General features: G+C 37.6%; 1 protein-coding gene across 1 annotated transcript; it reads left to right on the plus strand.

The window, feature by feature from the left end:
• Positions 1–413: 413 nt before the first annotated feature.
• On the plus strand, positions 414–4,964 carry LOC149815274 (putative WRKY transcription factor 75). Its single transcript, XM_089989291.1, has 3 exons — positions 414–665; positions 2,340–2,486; positions 4,327–4,964. The coding sequence occupies exons 1-3, from the start codon at positions 436–438 to the stop codon at positions 4,559–4,561; spliced, it is 612 nt and encodes a 203-aa protein (XP_089845417.1). The 5' UTR covers positions 414–435; the 3' UTR covers positions 4,562–4,964.
• The last annotated feature ends 12,350 nt before the right edge of the window (positions 4,965–17,314 follow it).

The raw sequence follows: 17,314 nt of genomic DNA on the forward strand, positions 1-17,314 counted from the left end.
GGACCCAGTCCAGAGTCTAGACGGACTGTAACTGAAATACGGGGACATATCCGTGAAGAACATTGGACAGAACGCAGATTGGACAACTTGGACAATCTTGGTCCCGGTAGGTGCAGCCAAATCGAGTGCAGTGTCCAACTCGATGTAGTCTGGGAGGTCAATGCGCGAGTTGGACAAGCTCGTCGGCTGCGTTTTTTCGTAGTTGGTTTAGTCTAGCATTGAGGGGTCCGTGGATTTTTTCAGGGTTTCATAGTTGCTTTTTTTAGGTCATGTTAGTCATTTTACTTAGATTCTTAGATGGGTAGAAGTTTCTGAAGTAGTGGCAATTTTTGTAAATTTCAAAAATGACAGGGCTGAGTCTGTAAGTGGGGGGTTATATAATGGTTGTTCCTCACTTGTCGGCATCCATTGGGAATTACAGACAAACCGCCGGAGATGACTGACTTCTTCAAAAACCAGCCAGAAAACTCGCCGGATATTTTCCCGGCATACTACCATGAGGATCCATTCTCCTTTGAAGTGTCGGATTTCCTCAACTTCATCGATGAGTCCGACGAGTACTCGTCCGACGCGAAGTTCCTCGAGCTCTTGACTCCGGCCGAAAGCCCCCATTTTCCAGCGGTGAATTCCGGCGAGTCCGGTAAGGACGGCGATGTCGGAGCCAAGTAAGTATGACTGGTTTCAGTTGGGAGTGTTCTGTGCATGCAGGAGTAGGTGTAGGTTGTGCTAGGGAGCAAGTGTGGTGCAATAGGGGGTTAATTGTGAAAAATCTCCGGCGGGAGCGGCTCCTGTGAAATAACGTTAGATATCCTTAAAACTTTTAAAAGTATCACCTGTACCCTTGTCTGGTATTTAGGTTAAGTTTTTGTTGAATATCCTTTTCGCCCTAAAGTTGTCTACAACTATCATCTACACCCACGTTTTACTACCAAAATCTTTCTGCTTGCCTTACTTTTGCCATCCTCAATCACTTGAAAATATCAACCACTATGATTTTCAGCTACCATCTTCTTAAAACCACGGAAGCTTACTTCTCAGGCGCTCGATTTGGGAGAGCCAATCTACATGCTTCTTTCGCACTTTGGAAATTTTATGAGAAAATCACTTCCTATGAAAACAAGCTCGCCATTTAATATTATAAATATCTTTGTCATGTTAAAGGAATTGTATTTTTTTTTTAATTTATGTTTTAATGGGTATAATGAATATTTTTATCAAAATTCATTTTATGCAAAAAATGTATAGGTTTCAAATACACTTTCACTCATTTTTTTGTACTTGTTTCTATTGTTACAAATTAATGCTTAGGTTCACACATCCAAGCATTTCTTAGACGCTTCTCGCTTCATGATTTGCACCTCTTTCTTGCACTCGAGCTTCATACCGTGGTTCTACCCAAACCTGGCTTATATGGGGTGATCAAACCCTTGGGGAATGGTGATGCCCTACCTTTGCTTGTAACAACAGGGTAAAAAAGAAAACAGAAAAGGACAACTGTGCCACATAGGGTGGGCCCGTGGCCCTAAGTGGCTAATCCAAGCCTTAAAAATGGGACTGTTTGATTGGACTTGCCCGACAAATTACACTAGGTCATGCCCTTCGCCTAACAACCTAGGTCTAGGCATAGTGCACCTCTCTCTTCCTAAATGGGCCACACTGAATTGTTTGACCCACTTTAACCAATCTCTCTCTCTCTCTCTGTGTATATATATATATATATATATATATATATATATATATATATATATATATATATATATATAGTCAATTGAGTAGTAGAATCATTATAAAAATAACAATTTCACTTCAAAATACAAGTGCTGTTTCTTTACTCTATCCTTCTATAAAGGGCACTGATGATATAAACAAGATGATAATTTTTGGAACTGAAGGACACAAATTAATTATCTTCCAAGGGGGTAACCGATTCCTCCTAATGGTAAGAGGGTGTGGACAGTCCTATTTTTTCATCCTTTTATTTTTTTAGAATCTAACCTTACAGGTGTGATCTCCATGGTTTAATTGTTTAGTAGGAAAGGACTTTTCAATAACCCAATTACAACATATGAGCAGGTTTTTATAAGGCTTAATAAAATCAATGGTCCAAAATTTTTATAAATTTCAAAACTTACAAAATAGTATTTTTCATAAAAAAAAAAAACACAATTCAAGAATCAGTTCTTAGAAAATGGACCATGTTAAACACAGAACTTGAAACATAAAAAATTAGGTTAGGAGGAACCAATTTCTCTCTTATGCTCGAAACAGCAATAGTCATTAAGATAATAATTAAATTCGTTAATGGTAAATGATTAACTTTTAATCTTATTTATTTTCAGAAAATATGTTGGTGGCTCGAAGAAAAGAAAGGCAGATTTGAACTTTAAGGTGGCATTTAGAACATTGTCTGAGGTCGAAATAATGGACGATGGCTACAGATGGAGGAAATATGGAAAGAAGTCGGTCAAAAGCAGCCCTAACCCAAGGTAATTTCACTCGAGTCCCCGTTTTGTTTTATGCTTTCAGCTTAGTCCATGTGAAATGCTAATTCTATGATGCACCACCAAAGCCAAATCCTCTTTACACAATGCTCCCTTTCAAGTAATAATATGAAATTACCTTGGTTATATATATATATATATATATATATATATATATATATATATATATATATATATATATATATATATATATATATATATATATATATATATATATATATATATATATTTGGTTGAGCCTAATTCTAGGCTATTGAGTCTTTGATAAAGTAAAAGACTTGAGTCAATGCCAAGTCAAGAGTCAGGTCGACTCAGCAGACAGTGAGCACAGTCAGTGAAGTTGACCAATTAAGTCTCCCAAAGCTTATAAGCTTTAAGTTGATCAGGCTTTTGAAAGATTTAAATTGATCATTAGCATGGTAAAGCGAGCAGATCAGGTGACATTATGCCAAATCACGGAGCTTTGGTGATCTGAAAACGTTACCGTTCATTCATGAGATCAACGTCTGGTAGCGGAGCCATGCTGATGCCATGTGAACATCAGTCCCCGCTTAGTGGATAAACAGTGGTAGATGAAGGGGAACAGGCAGCGACGATCTCAAAGCACTAAAGATTGGTGATTTGACAGATCACACAATACCACCATGCATGATGTTGAGCACCGACTGTGATAGGCAAGGGCAGATTAGGTGATAATGAATATACTGATTCGCGATCTCAGTATAGCTTCGAACGAGATACAGGGCTTGCTTAAGTGCCTGCTTAGGTCATTTACCTAACAGCATTCTGAGTGGGTCTTGCATTATGTTCCTGTTGCTGTTTTTTTATTGTTGTCGCACAGTGCCAAAATCATGAACCCCAGTATATCTTTTTACCGGTGGAAATATTAATAGGGTTCATGAATGCCTTCCAACTTTCTTGTACTCCACCTCAAAGAGTTCCATCTCAGTAACACCCAACTGCGACCTTGTGACAAGGGACACCATCCGTGGGTCCCTACTAGATGAGCATAACCGTAGTTAGCATTAGCACGGTTTATCGTTACTTACTTTGCTTGCATGTTTATGATTTTCAACATAACATAATATAATTTGTTATTTAAGATGGTAAAATTTCATGAAGATGAAGATGGTTTAAAACTGGCTCAAAATATTGTGCTAAAGCCAGCTTTAACACATGAAAATAGCAAATAAGTCATGCTAAACATGATTCAGAGGTTAGTTTTCGTGTTTGGAAGGGTTATGATTTTCTAGGTCATTTGTATGTGTAAATACCTAGCAAATGGGGCGGAACCCATTGTTTGGTTTGCTTCCTCACATCTAACACTACAAATTTTATTTAGTGGGAACCAGCTTTTAGATTGCCAAAATCCGTCCTGACTGGCGTTACAAAAATCAATATCTATGAAGGCATCAATTTTTCCGACTCATAATTAAAGGCATGTTTTTCATAAAAAAAAAACATGATCCAACAGTGGATTCCTACTTGATCGAGTATGCTGAACACATATATGAGGTTAGATTGTGTCAAAACAACTTTCACGGTGAGGTTCAAGTTAGATTGTAGGTACAATCACAATTGTACCAAATATAAACCTTATTTGAAAATAGATCCACCTGTGTACCACCAAACATTATGGTGTTTCAATACCACAATATATATAACATTAAACTAGTTGTGTTTAACATTAATTAGCTATATTTAACCATATTAAAAACAACTAAAATACTTTTAAAAGAATGACCTTTTAAAAAATGCATGGTTATATATATATATATATATTGCAGTTAAGTTCAAGAATCTAACTTTCTCCAAATTTGTGCAGAAATTACTACCGGTGTTCTAATGGAGATTGCAGTGTGAAGAAGAGGGTTGAAAGAGATAGAGAAGATTCCAGATATGTGATTACTACATATGAGGGTGTACACAACCATGAGAGCCCCTGTGTCATTTACTGCATCACACCACAAGATACAAGGGGCCTAGGCATTGGCCCTGCCCAACTGCCTTTCATGACTCAAAATTCACTTCCCCTGCAGCCACTCTACTTGCCCATATAACCAGTTAATTAGAAAGCTACCAACATGCTCCTTGTGGGAACAAAGTAATTCGTAGAAGTTACAAAAGCATACCTGAATTTTTGTTGAAAGATACGGAGGCAGTTTATGTTACGTAAATCATCTGCTGAAATGAAAGATGCTTTGCATTAGCAGTTCGAATACACGGTCTAGTCATTTTGGAAGGTTGAAAAGGCAGTGTGTGTACCCTTTTATGATCGGTATACTTGCATTCATTCTTTTCAATTGAGAGTTCAGGTATTTTTACTTTGTGGTTCTCCCTTGTATTTATATATGTAGAAACTCCATTTTCAACTTGCAAAATCAGAAGTTTGCAGTGGTGTTTGGATCCAAATATCCTGGTTTTGTGCTCTTCCTCTGGCTGAATTTCAGAAATGTTCATGAGATTCGTTCCACACTTTGCTTAGATTACGGTTAGAAAACTTGCCTTTGGGCAGAATAACTAGGATTCCCGACTTTTTTTCCTTGAAGGCTAGGGTAACCACACTTGGGATCAGAGACCTAGTCGCACTGGTTCAGCATGCCATACTTATAAGGTCGCCTTCCCGACGGTGTAAACCACCGTGGAGCACCCCTTGCACGCAGAGAGTCGCCATGCTCCGGCTGAGCAAGGGCTTATCCCTTGCCCGATGGGACTGGAACGTTGACCACCCGAATAGGGGAGGGTGGTGTGTGTTCTCCCCGAAACACAAATTTGCGTGTTCCTGTGTGTACGAAGGAATATCTTGGGACCCGCGATAATTCATATGCCAATGTTGCCCACGATGACTTTATAATAAAATAACATATAAAAAAGGTAGATATGCTTTTGACGGAAATGTCCTTTGATAAAATAGATATGCATTGGACGAAAATGTCCTCCCGCTCTCCGTAAATAGATTTGCAAATTTCGCCTTTGTTTTTAGCTTGTGTTACAATACATGGCCGCCTTCTCGTTCCTGCCTGATGAGTTGTGGAGCCTGATTCAAAGCTTTTGCCTTTGTAGAAAGGGGGGGTTCGGGGGCTCTCCCCGGCGTGGGTCCCAGTTTCTTATGGATCAGACCCAACTTATTTAGGTTTAGGGTTGTCGCTCTTGCCTTGTATAAATTCTTTCTTTTCTTTTTCTCTTGTAACTGTTGAAAAGAGCAACAAGATTTCTCTCTGAGCGGCCATGTGTTTTTTTTTATTCTTTCTCTATTGAAAAAAACAATTTACAGTATAAATCAAATAAGAGAGTAGTGATTTACAGTAAAAATCAAATCAGAGAGTAGCAATTTACAGTAAAAATCAGATAAGAGAGTAGCGATTTACAGTAGAAATCAAATAAGAGAGTAGCGATTTAAAGTAAAAATCAAATCAAAGAGTAACGATTTACAATAGAAATCAAATCAAAGAGTAGCGATTTATAGTAGAAATCAGATCAGAGAGTAGCGATTTACAGTAGAAATAAAATTAGAGAATAACGATTTACAGTAAAAATCTGATTTGTACTATAAATCGCTAATATCTGATTTGATTTGTACTGTAAATCACTATTCTCTTATTTGATTTCTACTGTATATCGCTACTATTTGATCTCATTTCTACTGTAAATCGCTACTCGCTGATTTGATTTCTACTATAAATTGTTACTCTCTGATTCAATTTCTACTGTAAATCGCTACTCTCTGATTTGATTTCTATTGTAAATCGCTACTCTCTTATCTGATTTCTACTGTAAATCGCTACTGCCTGATTTAATTTCTACTATAAATCGCTAGTCTCTTATCTGATTTCTATTGTAAATCGCTACTCTCTTATCTGATTTCTACTATAAATCACTACTCTTTGATCTGATTTTTACTGTAAATCGCTACTCTCTGATTTGATTTCTACTGTAAATCGTTACTCTCTTATCTGATTTTTACTGTAAATCACTACTCTCTTATCTGATTTCTATTGTAAATTGCTACTCTCTTATTTGATTTCTACTTTAAATCACTACTCTTTTATCTAATTTCTACTGTAAATCTCTACTATCTGATTTGATTTCTACTGTAAATTGTTATTCTCTTATTTGATTTCTATTATAAATCACTACTCTACTCAGTTTGACGTTCCCATCATTATCTCTGTTGTAAATCGTTATTCTTTGTCTACTCAGTTCGACGTTTGCACCCTCGTATCATGATGAACAATAAACAGAATGTTGATTTTTCCAGTAGTTCAACTATTTTTTAAGAACAGACGATGACAAAGGGTGCTCCAATGATAATAGACGACGACGACGACAAAGAGTGCTCTGACGACAACAAACGGCGGCAAAGGGTGCTCCAACGACAATAGACGACAACAAATGGTGCTCCGACGGCAGTAGACGACGGCAAAAGGTGCATCGTCAATCGAAGCTCCTGTTACAGTAGATGGTGCATCGCCAAAGGTTGATCTAGAACGTTTAGGGAGACATATTACGAGGAACTCCTGTTAAAGTAGAGTAGTTTACTCCTTAAGGCAAAAATGATGATGATTTTAACCCTTTCTGGTGGGAGGACATTTTTGTCCTTTACTCAAAACATCATTTTGTGATGCTAATGGCAGGAAAGATGCTTTGCATTAGCATACCTGAATTTTTGTTGAAAGATACAGAGGCATTTTATGTTACGTAAATCATCTGCTGAAATGAAAGATGCTTTGCATTAGCAGTTCGATACACGGTCTAGTCATTTCGGAAGGTTGAAAAGGCACACTGTGTGTGCCCTTTTATGATCGGTATACTTGCATTCATTCTTTTCAATTGAGAGTTCAGGTATTTTTACTTTGTGGTTCTCCCTTGTATTTATACATGTAGAAACACTACAAGAAAATAGGTTATTAGCGACGACATTTAGCGACGGAAGTTAGCGACAAATTAACGAGAGAAACACATCTGTCGCTATAATCAATGAAATTTATGAAAATAGCGACATAATATATGCCCTCACAAAATTCTTCACTAATTAGAGATACATTTTGCGAGGTAATATTTTGTCGCGATTTAGCGACAGAATTGGTGACGGAATATATTTCGTCGCCATTTTTGTGTTTTGATTTACGACGGCTTAGCGATGGAATTAATCCGTCGCGAAGCCGTCGCTAAATGTCGCATAACCCCTAATCTCAACCCTCTTTTTCTTTTCTTCTTTTGCTGCTCCCACTCTCGCACGTCGCCCTCTCCCTCCCACCGCCCTCTCCCTCCTGCTGCCCTATCCGTTGGCCTCTCTCCGGCCCCCACCGTCCACCGTCGCCGGCTGCCGATCCCCGTCAGCCTTCCGCCGCCAGGTAAATTTTAAAATTGTTGTTCTGGCAGGGGGGTCGACCCTCTACTGTTCCTCCGATTGATTTTTCCAGCCTTGTGAGTAGTAGCCGTGGAGAGCGTTGTTGCACGAGAAGACAAGCAGAGATTTCCCCCACAAGGAGGCTTGTCCGTGTGCTGTGGGAATAAGAATTTGTTTGAGATCTTCAAATGTTAACAGTTGAAATTAAATGTCATATTTTGTTGGTTAAAACTGAAATATCGCTGCTTAGAAATTTGTACTGAATCATGCTTAATGCGTGAATGTGGTGTTTCTGACAGAATCCTCTTTGATACAGTGTGTGTGGGGTTTCAGTTCATAAGACTTTGTTGTAGGAGTCTTATATACGTTTGATATTGCTTATTCATATGGGACTGATATGCTTATGACAGTTTATTTCATTATTGATGGATTAAATTAGAAAACTGCATGTTAATTGTTCAGTATTTGTTTTATATGATATATCTTGTTGTTTTCACGATTTATCGTGTTGAGAATTGCAAGAAAAATCATGCCAAAATTCTGTTTTGAGGCACACACCACGTGTTTGATGAAATGGCTCAATGAACTAAAATTTGTCTTGCTGGTATGAATTTTGTCGTGTGTTTGCAGATTCATATTCATATATGTTGCATGCATTCATGGATTAAAATTTTGTGCTCGATTATATGCTTAATTAATTTATTTCCAAAACTTCCACGTATAGTTAATTTTTGATTGATAGTGCTTCTTGTTGGGATGGTAGTTTGTTAAGTGTGCGTTTGTGAGTATTCATTGTTTGGGAACAAGGTCATTTAGTGTAAGGTCTTCACAATAGGATTGTTTCTTCAATGATATTATAATCCACTAGAGTTCGGTAATAGGGCCAACATACCCACTTGGTCACATTCTTACATAATTTAATTTAGGTATTTCTTGCATGTTTTAGCATAGACTGTTTACATTTACTGATTTAGGACATGTGGGCTTTATTGACTTCGGTATTAATCTCTAGTTCTGGGTATTATTAGTATACATTTGTCTAATTAGGTATCATTAGTTTAGGGCATATATGTTATTTATGTACACTTGTGTCGTTTAACTTTCATGTTCCGTGTCTTAATTATAGATTTTGTTGCCATCACTCACTCTCTCTCATGTCTTGCTGATAGGTACTCTCTCTCGTTTGTCTCTCTCTATGTCTCTCATCTCTCTCTTTGTCCATACTTGATGTGAATTATTTGAATGTATTATATGACATATGTTATTTGTTAGAATATGGTTCGTGGAGGTTACAATGGTCGTGCATTCAGTAGTAGCCAGGCCCAGCCTTCATCTTCACGGGCTCCTGTGATAGGTATATCATTTAACTAATTGGATGCTTGATTAGTTGAAATGCGCATTCTGAGAATTTCTAACATATTTTTTTACAGATGATGTTTTGCCTATACACGACCTACCTACACCAGTTGATCACACAAGTCAGGAGCCAACACAGGAAGCAAGGTCTTCTCAGTCTGGCACAAGAAGACTCATTCGAATAGTGTATATCGATAATCGACCTTAAGTATTTCGTTTTCAATTATTGCATATCTTATAAATATTTTATATTGATATTTATTGTGTACCAATTCATGTGCAACACGAGGTTTGAGCCATAAGAAGTAGTACGGGAGATTAGGAATTCACTTCTTCAACATCTACCAGGACCGGTTGCTCAATGGAAAGAGTATCCAAATGAGGTGTTAGACAGATTGTGGTCCTCATTCACGGTATACAGTTGTTCATCATAGTTAATGTGTTTCATATTTAATTTTTTTAAGTAATGTCTACTAACTTTCTGAAAATATTTGTAGGCTTCGAATCGCTTCCAACTACGGTGTAAGAAAATGATGCAAGGAAGGTGTGACAGAAGGTGGCTGTCAATCGATTTGCAGACATGTTGCACAATATGAAGACTGCAGCAAAAAAAACATTTGGCGTAATAGATGATCCACTACAGTGGAAAGACTATGACCCTATTACTATTAGGAGAGATTATTGGGATGAAATATGTGATAAGTGGGCGGGAGATGCATTTCGAAATCGCTCTGCGAAGGCTGCACAAAATCGAGCGAAAATGCTCGAAGCCCATCTACACACAGGTGGATCTAAGACATTTGGGAGCCACCTGAAGAAAATGGTAACTCATCAATATATAATATTAATTTTATAAGTATTGTTGCAAACTTGTTAACTAAATCTTTTATCATTTAACTTCGCAGGAAGCAGAAAAAGGAGACAGTGTACCATATAAGGATGTGTTTGTTGAAACACATAAACGAAAGACCATGGTAGACTTCGTATCAGAGAAGGCGAGAACGACAACAATATGTATTTATTCTATTAATAATCATTGCAATATGCAAGTTATCATAATGTTATCATTAATTATTAATGCATACTTTAAACATTATTTTGTAGGAAGCATATGAGCAACAGATGGTAGAGCGATATGGCGATGACGCTACTCAACATCCATCATTTGTTCCTGCAGCATGGGTGACTGCAGCAAGTGAACCCAAAAAAGGTCGCGTGTTCGGGTTTGGGAGTAATCTGAACACTTCACCAGTTATTGCTTCTTCCAGTTACGACTCACAAACTTCTTTCGCCTACATAAGCTCTAAGCAGCAGCCTATTCTTTCTGGTGATGATGTACGCCAGATCATTAAGGACACAATGAATGACTACTTCCATGACACCGTCGCCCCTTTCTTCGAGATGAGATCCACAATCTTGTGCTGAACAAAGGATCTTTGATTGCAGATCCCTCTCAGGTATAATCACATATTCAGTTTTTTGTCTGCCTTAGAACACATATGAGCATAATCGAATCACATATATAACTTTTTGCCTGCCTTAGAGCACATATGAGCATGATAGAATCACATATAGAGTTTTTTGCCTGTCTTAGAGCACATATGAGCATGCTATAATCACATATAAAGTTTTTTTGACTGCCTTAGAACACATATGAGCATGCTATAATCACATATTCAGTTTTTTGACTGCCTGAGAAAACATATGAGCATGTTATAATCACATATTCAGTTTTTTGACTACCTTAAAACACATATGAGCATGCCAAAATCACATATAGAGTTTTTTTACTGCCTTAGAACATATATCATTTATGATAGAATCACATATAAAGTTTTTTGCTTTGCTTGCCTTAGAGCACATATGAGCATGATAGAATCACATATACAGTTTTTCTGTCTGTCTTAGAACACATATGAGCATGCTATAATCACATATTCAATTTTTTGACTGCCTTAGCACACATACGAGCATGATCGAATCACATATATAGCTTTTTGCCTGCCTTAAAACACATTTGAGCATGATAGAATCACATATAGAGTTTTTCTAGCTGCCTTAGAACTCATCTAAGCATGATATAATCGCATATAAAAAAATTTTAATGTTTTAAAACACATATAATTCATGATAGAATCACATATATAACTTTTTGCCTGTCTTAGAGCACATATGAGCATGATAGAATCACATATAGAGTTTTTTGCCTGCCTTAGAGCACATATGAGCATGCTATAATCACATATAAAGTTTTTTGCCTGCCTTAGAGCACATATGAGCATGATAGAATCACATATAAAGTTTTTTTATTGCCTTAGAACACATATGAGCACATGATAGAATCACATATAATGTGTAATTTATTTCATTATATTTTGTTTATCAATACTGACTGTTCTTTTCTTGTGTAGGCTGCTAGCGATAATCAACGTAGCGGAGCTGAAGGGACAGATAAAGGCAATGAACAAGAAGATGCACAAAATCTTGGCGATGATTAGAGAACTGTGTTGAAGAAGTTCTATTTTTTTTGTTTCCTAATTGTAATTGTTGAATTGTAAATAATTAAACTTGTTAATTTTAAGGTGGAACGATTAATTGTTGTAGATTCCTTTTATATGAAATTTTTTAGTGTAGTTTGTTTTTTATTTACAAGAAATATAAATTGTACCGTTCTCGGTATTTAATTTTCAATTAATTTTTTATTTATTTTTTTTATTTTTTTTCGTGTTTGCGACGGATTAGCGACGAAAACATCCGTCGCTATGTATATAAATCTAGCGACGGACGTAAATCCGTCGCCAAGCCGAGGTCGCCGTTTAGTACCGACGGATTGGCGACGGAATACATCGCTCGTTATTCCGTCGCAAATAGCGACGGACCTAGCGACAAATTTATTTCGTCGTCAGTTAGCGTCGAAAAAATCGCGACGTAAGCATACCGTCGCCTCGTCGTCGCTAAGCTTGTTAGTGAGGGATTAGCTACGGAATAGCGACGGAATGTGGTTGTCGCTAATTCACTGCTTTGTTGTGGTGAAACTCCATTTTCAACTTGCAAAATCATAAGTTTGCAGTGGTGTTTGGATCCAAATATCCTGGTTTTGTGCTCTTCCTCTGGCTGAATTTCAGAAATGTTCATGAGATTCGTTCCACACTTTGCTTAGATTACGGTTAGATGACTTGCCTTTGGGCAGAATAACTAGGATTCCTGACTTTTTTTCCTTGAAGGCCAGGGTAACCACCCTTGGGATCAGAGACCTAGTCGCACTGGTTCAGCATGCCATACTTATAAGGTCGCCTTCCCGACGGTGTAAACCACCGTGGAGCACCCCTTGCACGCAGGGAGTGGCCAGCAGGCTCCGGCTGAGCAAGGGCTTATCCCTTGCCCGATGGGACTGGAACGCTGACCACCCGAATAGTGGCCGAGGCCCAAAGATCAAATATTTACCTAATTTAAAGAATAATGCCAAGACCAAGAAGCCCTTCTCTTTTAAATAATTCATTATATTCAATGCCAACATGTGAGTTCTTTTAGTAATATGCAAATAACTTGTGTATTTTTTCACTACTCTTGGGTTTTGATGCTCTGGAACGAATATGTAAGACAAAGTCTATAAGAGATCCAACCATGAGATGAGATTTGCATGAGATCTACTTTTCAGAATAAGAGGTCTCCTTGCTGAATCTATATGGCATCAGGGATATCAATGGTTTCAGTTTGGGTCAGATACTTGACTGGCCCGAACCCGTTTCATTAGATTTGGTAAATCATTTTGCATCCGATTATAAATCGGGTCAGATTTTGGTATGGAATATCAGATTCAGTTTCGGATTTCCTATTAAAATCGGATGTGGATTTAGTATGAATGGTTTTGCATCATATATACTCGGAATATGAATCTGATGAATCAGATTAATGATAATCCGATTAGTCGGATTTGGTATATGCTGCATTCCAACTGAACCCGACCCATTTACATCCCTAGCTATATGACGATATGGAAGTGATTCATCTAAATCAGAAGCAAGATTTACAGTTGCAATGCTTTCAATATTTGATGGATTTGACGAGATCTCATCCATCATTATATTTTCTTGATTATTTGAAATTAGTATTCATATTTAGTATAAATAAAAATTTCATATTTAAATCATAAACCTATATAAATATGTGACTTGAGAAATTGAATAATAATAAAAAAGTGAGTTTTTTCTCACCCATGTATGCCTTTGGCCGAACTACATAAATATGGTGTTATCTTCCTTTCTCCTTTTTAATTTCTTTTCTTAATTCAATTCATTACATTCTATATTCTTCACATTGCAAGTTAAACACTGCAATCTTCATGATGCTTGGCAAATATGGTTCAGACTGTGGCCGGTCCGACGTCTTTGCTGCCTTATCATCATTGTTATAAAGTTCATACCTTTAGCCATTTCTAACAATTCCAGCATCTATTTTCAAGCTTGTAAGTTGGAAGTTTTCTTTGTTCACCCTCTAAATCGATGGGGGCACGTTTGAATCTATGACAATATGGAAGTGATTAATCTAAATCTGGAGCAAGATTTTCACTTGCAATCCTTCTAAGATTTGATGAATAGGCACGATTTCATCCAAATTATTGTCTTCTCTTGATATTTGAAATTAGTTTCTATATTTTTTATAAAAATATTTACATTTGGATCATAAACTTGTATAAATATGTGAGTTGAGAGATAAAAAAAGAAAGTATAGGTTTTTTGTGTGGATGGTAGGCCTTCGGCAAAACCATGTGAATATGGTGTTATCTTCCTTGCAACTTTTTAATTTCTTTTCTTATTTTAATTCAATCCATTATATATTCTACACACTCCTTTATTATTATTATTATTAAATCTGTGTGAGTGTGGATTGATATGAAAAGTAGTAGAAGATGGTATAGGAACATCAAATGAAAGGGGCCTATTCCTTTAAATCATAGATGTGGACCTACCCACCAACGGGGACTCTGCTTGTCTGGTAAGAGCAGCTAGTGCACGTGACGTTACCTTGTGTTGGGAGGTTGCAGGTTCAAAACCTAATGGTATTGTTGTATAACTGGTAGGGGTCTGCCCTAACCCCAGCTTGCCTTTCAAAAAATAGATGTGGACCTATGAGGAAAGCATGATGTGATATAGTGTCATCCTTGCCAACTTTGCTTTTACATAAAGTCTCTAAGATCCACTAATAAAAAGGCTCCTCCTTGTACACTCTTTTAAAGATTATCTGAGAGGGAATTCAACACATTTTGTCCTCCTGGATTTTTCCTCGCTAGTTCAATGTGCTAGCTGGGCTCATTGTCATATTTAAATTTTTTTTTTTAACAAAAGGGAAACGTTTTATTAATTGGTTAATTAGATAGTTAGAACAGATAGACCTTCAGCCGATAAGGCATCAGCCTGAAGCTTATGAAAGAGATCAACACAATGAGAGCAGACATCTAGTCTAAGGTCCCAAAGATAACGCCGCCAACTGCATCGACGTGAAATCCCAACCATGGAATTGAACGGTTGGATCGTTCTGATTTACTTTCTCATTTGAATGAGAAAGTGAATCTGATTTGTATAAGCAGACGAACATAAAAAGTTAAGCTGTGAGAAAGTGAAATCTCATTTGCCTTTGCAAATGAAAGTCACTTTCTAATTTGCTTGAGATTCCCATGTGATTTTGAATCTCAAGCAAATTAGAAAGTGATTCTGAATCATGTTTTTTTTTCAAAGGAGCAGCCGATGCGAGAAAGGATGCAAACCTTTGGGTTTGAATTCGTAATGTCCATCTAACTTGGTGACATTCATACAAGTGGCCCCTACCAGATGAATGAAGACATCATGGTAGCTAAGTTGACGGGGCTAAGCAAATGTGTTATTTCCAACTTTATCAAATCCACTACCACTAGAGTCTAGGCCCAATCATATCAGGTTGGACTTGGATTTGTATCCAATTGACTTCTTTTTGTTGCATTAGTTTACCTAAAAGGTATAGCCCAAGCTCGTGGTCCATTGGATAATTGGTCAGGACACCACAGACCCTGGACATTACTATGAGTTTGATATCCCCCTGAGATCAAATTCTGACAGGTAGAGAGCAACACTGTAGAGTCGGTCTCCGGATCATGATTGTAAACTGTATTTTGATCCTGATTATGAACCAAATTCTGATATTGATTGGAAACCAAATTCGGATCTTGATTCTCTAGAGTACTTAACTTGGGGTATGAAAACTAGATGGATGCCCTCGACAGCAGATTTGAAATAAAAATGGTGTTCCACAACTGGGTGAGAACAATATGCTAGAGTTGTCAAAAAAAGTCCTAACCTTAGAGGCTGGGTGTGTTTGCACTTATTAACCCCAGCAAAGCTTGAATTATCTGACTGAACCATATCCAGAAGCAGCAATTAGAATCTATGCCCAGTGGAAGGGATATACTGGATGAATGAATGATCCAGATCGATATTACTTGATTGAAATCGAGTATTATTACTAGGAAGAAAAGTTGTGGGGATTATTTCTTACAGGATACATGCAAGCCAGTTGAAAATATTGCTTATGGAATACCCTCTTCAGTGATAATTTGCCCACAGTTTATGAAAGGACACAAGAACAAGGGCAATGGAGTGATTCAGAATATGGATTGGAAAATCTTTTTCAAGATCCAGAAGCTATAGACCCTCTAGATCCAGAGGACGGGACTATGAAAACTTGTGGCACAGCTTGATCGCTTTGGTACCTTTTGTGCTATGGAACATAAACCATGATTCTGTCTTGCCTAAGAGAATTGTGCTGCATCACAAGGGAGAGCTTGTTCATGCAATGGGATCGTAGATTCCTGAAGTACTGCAATCTGCAATAGGATATAAGGTGTCCATTGATATCTTGGATCATGGGGATGGCCCAGTTTGCTTTGAGCAGTCATTGGTGTCCCGCCATAGCATCGGTAGCCTCTCAGCGCAGAAGCGATCTGAAGCACTTGATGTGATCAGACAGGAGGAGACTACTGATTCATTTTTAAAAGATCTGCCACCGCCTCTAGTCAATTTTACGCTTATGACTAGAGCCGGTGGCAGATCTTTTAAAAATGAATCAGTAGTCTCCTCCATATTAGAGAGTGAGTGCAGAAAGGTTCCTGGATGCAAATTTCGTAAGAGCAAATGATCTGAACTTCTGTGATCAGGTAGCATGTACCTAGGTGCTGCCCATCTTCACTCATATTCCTTATCATGCACAAATTTTCCTTACCATTTATTGAAGAGACATTTCTCTTTTAGGGTGTCTTTGTTCTGCTTATCTTTTGATTTTGTTTGTTATTACAAGTACAATTTATGAACACAACTCATGTTTTAGCTACAGTGCATGGAACACAATTGACAAGCAATGTTTTTTATGCCAAACGGGAGCCAGAGCCGTATAATGGAAATGCTTCCCAAGGGATGTCTAGAGTTTGCTGGAACTGGTCAGTATGTGTTCCATTGGCTTGCTGATTGGTGTGGAATATAGCATGAAGGCACATGGCGTGACACAGAAGGGCCAGAATTCCCAAACCCAGAGAAGGGAAGGCTGCATTGCTTCTCCATGTTAAAAAACGGACAGATTGGGTACAACCAAACTGCCCTTCCAAGATGGTCTGCTGAAGTTCTTAGAAAAGTCGCTGCTGCTAGTAACATTTCTAGATAGTTCTTCCTATGTGTTCACTGTTTCAATTTTGCTTCCAAAATGTATAGTATTGAATGTGCCTCTGAGCAATAGGTCCTTGGTTCTGCTTCATTCGAATAATCTTAGCAATTCCCCGCTCTGTTGTATAATCACCTTGATGTAGAAACAGTATTCTTCAGGTTTTCAATATAAAAAAAAAATTTGGTTCTCTTTATTTTTGCATTGGTAGATTGTATGTCATTGGTGTGCAGATGCCGCATTGCTGTTTACAGCAGTCTCTTAGTGAACCTTGCAATCAATAAATTGTCCATCTCAAGATGTGTAAAACTTTTGGGTGGTAGTGCACTGATGCTCTCATTTCTATCATGATGCTACCATGTTTGACTATCTCAAAAATTATGGTTCGTTATACATGCTGGATGCTAAAATGATGTGCCACATT

The sequence above is a fragment of the Nuphar pumila genome, chromosome 15 (assembly GCF_984573655.1).
Source record: "Nuphar pumila chromosome 15, dmNupPumi1.hap1.1, whole genome shotgun sequence".
NCBI classification, from domain to species: Eukaryota; Viridiplantae; Streptophyta; class Magnoliopsida; order Nymphaeales; family Nymphaeaceae; genus Nuphar; species Nuphar pumila.